At 39.5% G+C, this 12,765-nt stretch overlaps 1 protein-coding gene across 2 annotated transcripts in view; it reads left to right on the top strand.

Annotated features, from left to right (window-relative positions):
- The window catches only part of Rasal2 (RAS protein activator like 2), a 258,472-nt gene that overhangs the window by 193,178 nt on the left and 52,529 nt on the right, over positions 1–12,765 (top strand). For both annotated transcript variants that reach the window (XM_028758525.1, XM_028758517.1), the window contains exon 5: positions 5,190–5,299. In XM_028758525.1, the coding sequence (XP_028614358.1) occupies positions 5,190–5,299 (110 nt within the window). The remainder of the gene's footprint in view (positions 1–5,189; positions 5,300–12,765) is intronic.

Raw genomic sequence — 12,765 nt, 5'->3', positions numbered from 1 at the left:
AGGGAACTGTAGTCTTTGAGCAGGAATCTATCATCCCTAACCCTGAGAGTATATAAAAATACAGGGCCAAGGGGCAGTTATAGCTGTTTTCTGCTGAGAAGGGTCTTTGTTACAGGGTGTGGTTCTGGGTTTATTGAAGAGGGTGTCCTCTGGTCTTGTAGCATGGGGAGAATCTTAACTTGATCAGCTGCAGTGGATCAGGTGATTGCCATTCTGTAAGGTTGCCTTTTAGAGGACTAGAAGCAGATGGTTTGATTATAGATTAGAACTGAGAAATTTTCTGGAAAAGACTGGGAGAAGGAAAGGAGAGGGAAGGAAGCAAGAGAGACAGAGCAGCCCACTGAGAGAAAGTGAGCATAGAGTTGATTCAGAGTGACAGTGATTGGTCCCATTGCCAGACTGTTGCACCAAAACGAGCTAGCAAAATTAGCAGGGAGCTACAGACAGTCCAAGGAAGGGGATGGTAAAAATAGAGGTCTAATGTGAAGAATTGTATCTGGCCTTGGGTGAAAGGGATGAAGGTCCCTTGTAGCCAGAGTTCCTCCGTAGCATCTCAAAGGTCTTTTGAAGATGTTTCAGGGACAAATTGAGCTGTTGGAAACCTATTGGGAGCTTACATGGATCATTTATGGGGATATTGGGTGAAATTCGATAAGTAAAACATTTAAAAGACAGGGTTATGGATCCCTGGAAGGTTCCAGAGACTAAGCCACCAACCTAAGACCATACATGGACTGCTGGTCTGTGGTCTCAAGCAGAGGACTGCCTTGTCTGGCCTCAGTGAGAGAGGATGTATAGGTACAGGTCTTTTCTGTAACTGCTTCTTGGCTGACAAAAGGGCAGCAGAGGGAGCAGTAGTTAGAGTCCCTCTGAAGAGGGTCAGTCTAAGGGGCCAGGATAAAGCTTAACAGTTGGCCAAGATCCACAATGTAACCCAGGAAGTAATGAGTATACAACTTTGTGGAAAACATTCAGACAAAGTTGCATGAGGAAAATTGTTAGATCAAGGATTACTATCTAGCATATTTATCAGTATTTTCTGATCATTGTCCTTGTTCTGTATTCATATTTTTGTCTCTTTTTTCTGCCTTTTGTGCTTTTGAGTAGGCATATGATTGTTTTCCTCTTTGTTTCTACCTCCTGTAGTATGCCAGCTAGACTCCCTTTACTTTTACAATGGTCATTTTCTTCTTCACTTAATTTCCTTTGGTATTTCTTGTTCAGCAGATCATTAACAATCAAGGCAATTTTTGTCTTAGAAACTCATGCCTACTTCTTTTTTCACCCTAGAAGAATAATTTTTCAGGTTGTAGAATTCTAAGGTAGTCAATTTTTTTTCTCTTACCTATTTAGTTTGTGCCATGTGTCTTGTTTCCATGGTTTCTGAAAAGATGTATTTCTTTTCCTTTTTTAGATTTTTTTTTTATGCTATGCTGGGCTCCATAATGCCAATTTGATGCAAGTCAGCAATGCACTTAGAGCATGAAGCCAATCTTCTCTTCATTCCTCTGCACTCAGGGAACTTTTTTCTTCAACCCCTGGAAGTTTTTTTTCTATATTTTTCTTTTACTTTAATTTTCTTTGGTTTAAAATATGCCTAATTTGGGGCTTGGGAAATGGCTCAGGGACTAAAAGCTCTCATTGTCTTTGCAGAAGACCCAGGTTTGGTTTACAGCACCAACACGGTGGCTCACAACCATCTATACCTTCAGTTCAGTAGGATCCAATACCCTTTCTAAACTATGGTGACATTCATGTGGTACACATACATGCATGTATACAAAACACTCATACAAATGAAAATATAGCTTAAAAAATACAGGTAAGTGTAATCTTGATGTCTTTAGTTTGTTTGGGGTATTTCTGCTGCTTACCCTGTGGATCTTGCTTTAGTGTCTGATATTAATTTGAGAAAAATCCAGTTATTTCATAGGTTTCTTCTGTTTGGGGGTATTTTGGTCTGGTTTGTTTGTTTTTGTCTCTCTCAATATTCCACTGTGCATACTTCTCGTGAGCTTCACGGTCTTGGCCTATTGTGCTTTGGTTTTGTCAGTCTTTGTTCTACTTGATCTTAGCTTTAAAGGTTTCTCTATGCTCAGAAATCTTTCCTTGGCCATTTCAGCTCTTCTAATAAGTAGATAGATAGATAGATAGATAGATAGATAGATAGATAGATAGACTGACTGATTGACAGATTTCACCTCTCCTAATAAGAAACAAAGGAAAGAAGGAAGGAAGGAAGGAAGAAAGAGAGAAAGAAGATGAATTCCATATCAAATCGCAAACTCCTTTATGGCAGAATTTGCGTTTGTTTTCTCTTTATTTTTCTTACAACTTTTATATAATAAATAAACAAAGTAAGTTTTATTAAATAAATATTGCAGTCAAGTAATGTGGTGAAATAAATGCCAATAAAAGGTAAAATTCGAGGGCTAGAAAAATAAACATTTATTTAGGACATCTTTTAGTCAATTACATAACTATATTTTTATAGAAGTATATTAGTATTTAATGAAGTTCTGGGCCTGAATCTTATCCAGCCTAACAGTCCATCTAGAACTCTGTCATTAAGTCTTGCTTGCTGGCTACACTTCTGAGCACTTGAGAAATGCTTCTCAACTTGTGGGTCTCAACCCCAAAGGATATCACATATCCTGCATATCTGATATTTATATTACAATTCATAACATTAGCAAAAAATCAGTTAAGAAGTAGCAATGAAATAATTTTATAATTGGGGGTCTCCATAACATGAGGAACTGTATTACAGGGCCGCAGCATTAGGCAGGTTGAGAACCACTGATGAGGGAACCATGCCTATGAGAAGTAGTTAATAAAGCACACATCTTGAGAATTAATGGTAACTGTATCGCAATACTAGCACTGTACAGCAGATCAGACAAATGACTGTTTAAAGAATTTTTAAAGATACTTTCTTCTCTTTGCTCAAGTTTGTGACTACTTATAGTAGTAAGCTGGAATTTAAAATGTAGATAATTGCATCTCTGTGGTATTTTTCTGGGTTTACCACATTCTTTCATCTTCTTTTTAAATTTTATGTTTTTAGTTATTTCTCACACTGTGATTGATCCCTGGACTTCACACTTTCTAAACTTCTTCTGAGCTACACTTTGAGTCTTACTCACACTTACTTTTCCGGGTAGCAAAAATAACCAAATATGGCCGGGCGGTGGTGGCACACGCCTTTAATCCCAGCACTTGGGAGGCAGAGGCAGGCGGATTTCTGAGTTCGAGGCCAGCCTGGTCTACAGAGTGAGTTCCAGGACAGCCAGGGCTACACAGAGAAACCCTGTCTCGAAAAACCAAAAAAGAGAAAAAACAAATATAACATATGCATTTCTTTTCAGTCATTAAATAACATTTTTCATCTTTTTCTCCTGAGTGGCTAAAGCCCTAATGTTATTTATTTATTTATTTATTTATTTAGACAGACAGACAGACAGACACACTCATATACTTCAACTTATATAAGAGGAAACACCAACTCACCTATAAAGGTAGAAACATCAAAATAATGCTATATACCTTGTATATAGCATTATTATATACCTCTGTCATGAGCAAACCCAGATGCCAAGAATTATGAAATGGTAGCTTTCAGGCCCTTAAAGTAGTATCTGCTGACTAAGATCGCTGTGACCAGAAAAGCTATTTTTTTAATAAAGGAGAAATAAATACCTCAAGAACAGCAAAAACTCAGTCAGTTCATGATCACCAAGCCATCACTGCAGAGAAAAAGAAATGTTATACACAGAAGAGGTAGAAGTGAAGTCTCAATCATAAGAGAATGGAAACAATCTGATTAAAGGGATGATCAAAAAGAGCAAGCCATAGTTACTAACAGGGGAGGAATAAAGAGCAAACATTAACCAAGCCAACCAAAAATTAACAAACAAAACTACAGGAATTAGTGAGCATCTCTCAATAATAACCATAAAGGTAAATAGCTTCAATTACCAATAAAGAGATACAGACTGGGTTAAAAAACTAGATTCAACTATTTTTGTCTCAAAAGAAAAAACAAACAAAAAACATGCTTTTCTGGTAAAGATTGAAAGCCAGAGGATGGTAAACAACCTGCCAGGTTAACAGCAGCCAAAAACAAGTTTTTACATCTCTTCTGTTATCAGATAAAGTAGACTTCAAACCAAGGTTAGTCAGAAAGAGATAAAGAGGATAGTTAGCGACTAATCTGAAAAGAATGCAAAGGGGGTACTATATGGGAGAAGGAAGAGAGCTGGCCAGTGTTGGACAAGGAGGAGAGGCGAGGACAACAGGGAGGGGAAAGATTGAGAACAAGGTATATAGCATATGCATATATGCATAACAACACCTGAATGAAACTCATTGTTTTGTATGTGTTGTAAATAGTGACCATCTTCATTCATTCTTAAATTTATGCAACATTTTTTTTATTGTAAGTTCATTATTTGCAAGATGATGAGGAGCTCTCTGTAGTTTGGTAGTGTCAGGAAGTCACCAAAAAAAAGTCCTTTTTTTCTTTAACTTTTCAGTATGTTAATCATTACATAGATAACCTGTATTTTATGTAAAGTAGTTTATCTGCATTTGAATGAATTTTATAAATAACAATATCCAAAGAGTTGTGACTAAATTTGAATAACACTTGGAAACTAAAGGTACAGTCCTTGTGCTGCTTAGTTAGCTGTCCCCACACTCCTCCTGCAGAGTCTTCAGTTTCCCTAGTGTACCAGATACCTTCCCACTTGAGGAACCTTGAACATGGTGTTTGTTCTGTTTAACCATTTTTTCTTAGTTTAAGAAATCATGAGGTGTCATTTCTGTTGCTATTCAAATTACTGATAATATTTTCTTAGAAAACAATGTATTTGTCTGTTTTGTTGCTGTTTAAAATCTATTTGGAAACTTGGTTTGTTTTTTTTCTGTCACAACTAATATAAAAACTAAGATTGGTGCTATCAACAAGTCTAATTATCTCAGTTTTTTTTCAGTAGAAAAAAACTGTTTCATTACATTACCAAGAAGTTTCAAACAACTAGCATTTATAAAATTAAAAAGAAAAAGAAAGAAAAGCTAGATTCTGTCCCAGTCCTATTTTTTCAATCTACACTCCTTTTGCAAGTTCATTGCAGAAGGCAATGCTCCCAAATAGTTCTCTCTCCCACCACTCTGCCTTTTCATTCTAGGGATTCTTCAGCAAGCGCCTGAAAGGTTCCATCAAGAGGACCAAAAGCCAGTCGAAGCTTGACAGAAACACAAGCTTTCGACTTCCATCCCTTCGCAATGCAGATGACAGGTAGGACATGACTTGTTTAAAACAAGGACAGCCAATGATAGAGTGGATCGTTTACTTGTCTATTTTGAGATAGTATCTCAGTTGGCCTCAGCTCTAATTGGCCTGGAGTTCACTATTAGAAACCAAGTTGGCCTTGAGTTACAGAAATCCAGCTGCCTCTGCTTCTCAAGTGCTAGAATTAGAGGTGGGCACCCCATGCCTAGCATAGAGTGGATTTTGATAAGGTTCTTGAACCTTCTATTCCTTTACATCAGTGACAGAATAATCCAATACAAAATTTACTTTTTTTTTGTCTTGCTTATATTGAGATAAGTTACAAAATGTAATTTGTTGGCTCAGCAGTCAACCAGTGTAAAATGCATATAAATATTAGTACTTAGGGATATGTAAGTTCTTAAGAATCAGATATACTGTTTCTGTAAAGTCACATTGTACTGGTAATAGGTAAATTCTTTTTCTTCAGCTGACTCTGAGGGATAACAGACATAATTTAAAAAATGTTGAAAACTATATAGGATACATATGGTTATCTCATAGTCTCCATAATAACTTTACATGATAAATATGTTTTTCTGCTGGTTTTATAAGTGAAGAATCAGATGCACATGGATAATAAATAATGTCCAAGACCATACAGTTTGTAAATAGCAAAAATGATCTTTTCACATGGGCATTTTTAGTACAAAGAGCAGCAGCATCCTTGCTCTTTGCTACCATACTGGGCTGCATATACAATCAGTCTTGGGTTTACAGTCACTTTACATAGTAGGAAGAAAGTATGGATTTCAATAGTTAGAACTAACTTAGTAAATTTTGCATGTTTAACTCACTAAATGATTGTGAACCATTATGTATATGCCCATGCACATCTGAATATGTCATATTCATAGTATTAGAAATGCTGCTGCTGTGTCAGCACATGGTGACATCGCCAGTGCTTACTGAGTCCTCACTGTGCATTTTCCATGGACTGTTTTGTGTGATCCAGCTCCAAGTACTGTCCTAACCCTCACATTACAGTTGAGGAACTTGAGGTAGAGAGACTGAGAAACTTGTCCAGACTTAAGCAACTGGTAGACCTAGATTTAAACTTTTCTGTCATTCATATTTGATACTCTTATTATACTTGGGGATTTGGAGTTAATCTTTTTTCCTCTAGGTAGTGACACTGTTTTCTGTTACTTTCTGTGGGGCGCACGCGTGTAGTCGTCTCGCCGGCAAGAACATACACACACACACACACACACACACACCAGAATCCTTCCGTAGAAACACGTTTATTCCCATAAACCAAAATGGTGGTAGAAGACGAAGAAGATGAAGAAAGGCACTGTTTTATACCCTAGAGTGGTGTAATCACCTCTGATTGGCTGCTTACTCGTAGCGCGCCAAACGCCGTGGGATGGGCTTTAACTTTGGAGGGCTTACCATGGCACATGCGCAATTTACTTGTTTACTAGGAAGAATTATGGCTGACAGCGCCACCTAGCGATGGCGGACTTTGTCAGCACCTGCCGCGGCTCCCAACATCTGCCCCTTTTTTGTTTTAAAAAACAGAGGGTGGTAGAGGTCCCTGGGAAGGTTACGTAACTCCCATATTTAGGGGTCTCACGGCGGGTCTGAGTCTCTGTAGAGGGTGGTGCTCAAATGTTTGAGGCATTACAGGGTGCCTATACCAGAAGCCCTTGGGTGCAGCAGTCGAGGAATCTGTCTACTGGCTATTTCCTTTTTTGATTTGTTAAACAGGCACTGGCCAATGTCCCGTGTCTAGGCTGACTGACATTTCTCCACAGCCAGCACCAAAGAATGGTGAGTTCTCTGTCTGGGCTACGAGGGTCGCGCACCCACACCTGGCATTCTCAGAATGTGCGCCCCAGGTAGTGGCCACTCGTAATGCCTGTCACCGGGTAAAATCACCATTCGTGGTGTACCTCTGGCATATGGGATCAGCTTATTCCCGTCGTTGGGACCAATTGGCAGCCGGCCTGGAGACAAAAGGATGGAGTTATGTATCTGGCTGTTCTTGGCCTGTCTAGTGTGGTACCGGTTATGACTCAAACTCAAGGCCGATCGAGCGAATTCCATCTTGGGGGAATAAGCGTTCAAGAACCAACAGTTTAAGACAGTCTCCCTTACCCTACCAGGTGCAATGGAAACAAGTCCTCTGGGTGCAAGGGCTAAGGGGAACAGAAAGAGATGCAAACACCCATCCCTGTGCAATGGAGTCATCTCCTAGGGGTGCAAGGGCTGTTTGTCTCAAAATTCAGGTACCACAGCTACACAGACAAGGATCAACCAGGCCAAGACTCCTCACTGACCCAGTGTAATGGGCAAATCTTCTGGGGTGCAACGCTGATGGCCTAACATTTAGCACCACCACTCGTGGGGGGGGGAGACTGCTTATAATTGAGGCAGTGATAACCACACTGCAGGGGAAGCCCCTAGTACTTTGGAAGCGCCTGTGTAAAAATAGCCTTGTCAAGATTTTGTTGAGCTCTGAGTTTGCAAACCAACCAAAAGATGAATACTAGTCCGCAACATAGGGTATACCAAACAGGCCTACTCCCACCCACTTAAAAAAGGGAAGAAAAAGAAAAGAAAAGAAGAAAGCTGAAGAATTCCAGGAGGACAGTCCCTCAGTCAGGGACAGATCCACGCGCGTCGAGTTGATGTTCACCACAGCTGCTCTCAATTTTCTGAGTGTCTCACTGAAGTTTTCTGAGCAGTTTCCTGTAAGATACTGAAACAATTTTCTGGACAGATTAGTTACACGAGTAAAGTTTTTATGCTGTACACTGGTGATGTAAAGTGTACCCAGTTTTCTCTCACGTCTCAATTGGGCTAATTGAAAGAGGATATCTAATCTCTCTCTCACTAAATCAAGGCGTTGATTAAGGATCATTAGCCCGCCTTTTAGTTGGGTATTGGCGGAGGTTTTGAAGGTTAACAGCCTCTGCCACTGTGGCTGACAATTGGGGGTAGTGTCCACCTGAACAGAAGTTGACATAGCAATCTCAGTGGCAGTGGCGGTAATGGCACTAATTAATATCGTCATCACTATGGCTGCAGTTATACCAAATCTCTTTTTTGTCTAAATAATGACAAAGTGGAAGGAGTCTCCACGGGGATGGGAACCCATCACGTGACTCCGGCAACCATAGCGTGAGTGAATCTTTTAGAATTCCAACACTGGGACATCTAGCAGGTTTTATTGGTACAATTCTTAAAGATGGAATTTGATAAAATAAACAAAAATACTAGGAACCTGTATCCCTTGGATCAGTACAAGGGCTATCATCAGAGCCTGGAGGGTCTGTCTGGGTGTCACCTTCCAGTATCGCAAGTCGCCGCGTCAGCCGCTCTGGTAGCCAAAACGGATTGTCTTCTTCCTGTGGAAAGACAAAGCGCTCCCCTGGCTTTTATTAAAATAGAATCTGGACCTTTTCATTGTCCGGTCAAGATGTCTTTTTATTTGACCATTTCTTTTGGCCTGTCAAGCTGAAAATGAGGTTTTAGCCAATTAATCTCTGTTAACAACTTTTGAGAATCACTTTTCTGGAGCAACAAGTACTCTAAAATCTTAAAGCTCATTGTACTAGACCAAGGGCATGTAGAAAAACTCCTTTAGAGAGATCAGTCAATAAAATATACAACAAATAATATATACTGAGAGATTTAAACGCTTTAACCTTTTGTATTAAAGCAACAACAAAATTTTTAAGGCCATTAATCATTCTTTGAGGCAAGCTTTTTTAATGAATGGCTTCATGGGCTCTCAAAAATCACAAGCAATTTCACTTAATGCAAACCTCTCACCTTTACCAGGAGGTAAAGGAACTGTATAGAACAATCTTTTAAATCTATAATAATTTTATATGCATTTACTTGAATGGCAGCTGGAGTAGGCAAGTCAGGCTGTAGTGCCCCATTAGTTTTATAAATCTTAAATTTGAACTTTCTCTGTGTAGCCCTGGCTGTCTTGGAACTCACTCTGTAGACCAGGCTGGCCTTGAACTCAGAAATCCACCTATCTCTGTTCCCCAAAGTGTTGGGATTAAAGGCGTGCGCCACCACCGCCCGGCTCCAGTGCTTTTTGGATTAATTGAATAACCAACTCCTTTTAGCTGAGTTAAGTATCAGATAAAGCCAAGCTGAAGGCAATCTTGTCCTCCAATAATTGTTAAATAGCCATCTGAAATCTAAGCTCCTGTCTCATCTACTCTGTTACAGTCTTAATTTAAATGTAAATGTTTAATCTTGGCCTATATCCTGAGGCCTGGCCCAAGGATTATCTTTCTTGTACCAAGGACAGGTTTGTCAGGTAACCTTGAACACCTGACTGTTGTTTAAGCCTCTGTTCCTGGGACAGTCACTTTAAAAACTATCTAAATTTTCACATTTAAAACACTCCCCATCTCTATGGCTCTGTGTAGCTATGGGCAGACCCTGATTGTATGAGGGTGCAATTTCATTGCAAAGACAAGTATCTAAGTCTGTCTTTGCTTGTATGTTCTGAGGGCTGTGTGGGCAGTTCAACCTGATTAATATCACACTGACCTTGTCTTACAAGCACGTTAAGATCTCAGTCTGCGTGTCTTAATTTAAATGTAAACGTTCTTAATCTCTAGCAGGCCAGCACTGTATCACAACTTGCTTTAAATATTTTTATTTAACTCTATCTGCTGTCCCCCCCTTTACTATCACATGGGCGAATCAAAAAAATTTTTAAACTCAAGATTACAACTGCCAACTGTAGCCAATGGAATACTGGCAGTTTAACTAAATTTTTAAATATCTTTTGTAACATTAGAGTGTAACCATTAATTTTGAGAAGCAAAAGCAAAACCAATTTAAACAATCTACCTTTTTTTAAAATCAACACCAAGTAGACTACCCCTATGTTACAAAGTTTTGCCGCCAATTCTCTACACAGGAATGCATGAAGCAGCTTTTAATCTCATTGAAGAGACATTGGTCTAAAATCTTACTTTCTATATACCTGGTTTCTGAACGACTCTAACACTGAGCTAGTTCCACGCCACCTTTCGTTACCAAAGTTGTAAGTTTCTAATCACACCCAATAATTTAAGCCAATAGTCTATAACCAAGACATGTAGAGCATTTTTATACTTTTAAAACCAATCCGAAACAACAACGAAGTGGCTACATATCTTATTTTTAGATCAAACAAAATTTCTTGTCTTTCTAGCTGTAATTTCAAGAGAAAAGCACCTTGTCACAGAGGTTTTTTTTAGGACAAAACGACTCTTAGTTTCCTTATAAAACCCAAAATGCTGCTGGTCTCTTTTAAAAGCAGCTTATGTCAACCTCAATTCCTGAAAAGACCTTTTTTAGCTCCCAAAGGTTGGATCAAGCAGTTTTAACGATCTTTCTTTTTGAACACGTAACAAACACAGAACATTTAGACAACGGAACAAAAGGCAAACACAAACACGTGGACATTGGCGCGCCAAGGACAAACAACAAAAAAGGGCCTCTAAGAACTACAGAGAATTTCAGGACGTCTCCCGAATTCTCTGCTTCTAGATGAACTCTGAAATAGCCTTTTCATTCTTTTTTGTTGACACAGCTCAGAGAGAGGGCACCTGTATTTTTTAAAACTCTTTCTCTCTCTCTCATATTTAAAATGTAACTTTTCATCTCGTTTATTGGAGATGTAGCGGGCAGCTAATTTAACACTTCAATACCCTGCTTTCTAATTCTTTTTAACCCTGCTCTTCCCGCCTGAAGCGGCTTTTAGGCTGCAGGCAGTGTTTGTTTAGAATTCTTTTGACCTATGTTTTTGCTGTCACCTCCTAAGCAAAATCGGCACTGGGCCAATTCCTCATTCACCTAGACTGTCTCCCGCAAACCACTCTTGCAAACACAGCCTCCAATTGACCCTCACTAGCTCCAGTACTCGATCTCGCGGCGGCGGCCGGCTGGCATCTATCCTCCCCATCCGTCTCTTCATCTGAGTCCTCTGACTCGGAGGAAATTAGCCCCTCCGACTCAGAGCTATCACGCCGTAAAAACCCCGGCTCCTTTACCAGATACAGAGGTTTCTTTCTGAGGCTTCCTGTTCTCCCGTCTCTCCCAAGAGCGTTTTTTCTCTCATCTCTCATCCCCGTGAATTGGTTCTCGGGGAGGCCTGATTTCTTTAATACGTTTCTTTTCTCTTTTCCTTTCTGAAATTCCAAGCGCTTGTTTCCTGTCTCTGTTTCTGACATGCTCACTTGTAATCCATCTACTACTCCCCGAGCCGCCACGAGAACCAGAAGGGAAAAAATAACGCTAATAATACCATAGCGAGAGCCTCTAAGGTTCCTGCCAACTGGGGAGGGAAGTGAATTAAATCAAATCGAGACCTGTCTCTCAGAGAACATCCTCTCGTTCTACGGTTCTGGATTCACTCTAGTCTAGTCTCTGGATTTTATTAAAAGCCTCTGGATCTATTGAGTTGATGTGTAATTTCTATCTGAATCCATTTGTGTGAAATACTGTGTTCCTTCATTTGCATATGTTGAGCCATTCCTACAATTCTGTAAGGAAACAACCTCAATCTTGGTGAATTATCTTTTTGATGTATGGAATTAAGTTTGCAGGTATATAGTTTTTGCAGCTATATTTATCATGGAGATTGATGCATTTTGTTGCTATGTCTTTATCTGATTTCAGCATTAGAGTAATACTTGGTTTGTAGAAAGTTCAGTACGTGTCTTGTGTTTTCTATTTTATGGAGTAGTTTAAGAGGCAGCAATGTTAGTTCTTCTGTAAAGGTCTGGTAGAATTTGCATCCATCTGGGTCTGGACTGCTTTTACTTGGAGGATGTTTTATTACTGCCTCAGTCCCATTTCTTGTTATAAATATGTTTAGTTTTTCTCATCTTGGTCTAATTTGGTATGTCATATGCATATAAAAATTCATCTATGCATTTTACATTTTCCAGTTTAATTGAATACAAGATTTTAAGGTATGCCCTTATGATTTTCAAAATTTCTTCTCTATCTGTTGTAATGCACCCCTTTTGGTCTCTGTTCTTTTAGATTTATTTATTTTTATGTTTATGAGTGTTTTGCCTGCTTGTATGTCTGTCTCTGTATCACATTTGAGCTATGCATGCAGAGGCCAGAAGAGAGCCCTTTTGTGCCCTTCCCCCCTTGGTCCTGGAGTTACAGATAGTTGTTAATTACCTGAGTGCTGGAAATCAAACCCAGGTCTTCTGCAGGAGCAGTCATTGCTGTTGATTGCTGAGCCAGCTTCCCAGCCCTTTAATTTTATCAAACAGGATCTATTCTTTCTTTGGTTACTTTAGCTAATAATTTATTGATCTTGATCTTTTTCATCTTTTCAAAGAACCAACTCTTCCTTCCATTGATTCTCTCTGCCTCTCTATCTCTCTGCCCCCACCCCAAGCATGTGCGTGTGCGTGTGCGTGTGCGTGTGCGTGTGCGTGTGCGTGTGC

Source organism: Grammomys surdaster, unplaced genomic scaffold, assembly GCF_004785775.1.
Source record: "Grammomys surdaster isolate TR1022 unplaced genomic scaffold, NIH_TR_1.0 130, whole genome shotgun sequence".
Taxonomy (NCBI): Eukaryota; Metazoa; Chordata; class Mammalia; order Rodentia; family Muridae; genus Grammomys; species Grammomys surdaster.
The sequence above is the reverse complement of the archived record's forward strand: the minus strand, read 5'-3'. Positions and strand labels throughout refer to the sequence as shown.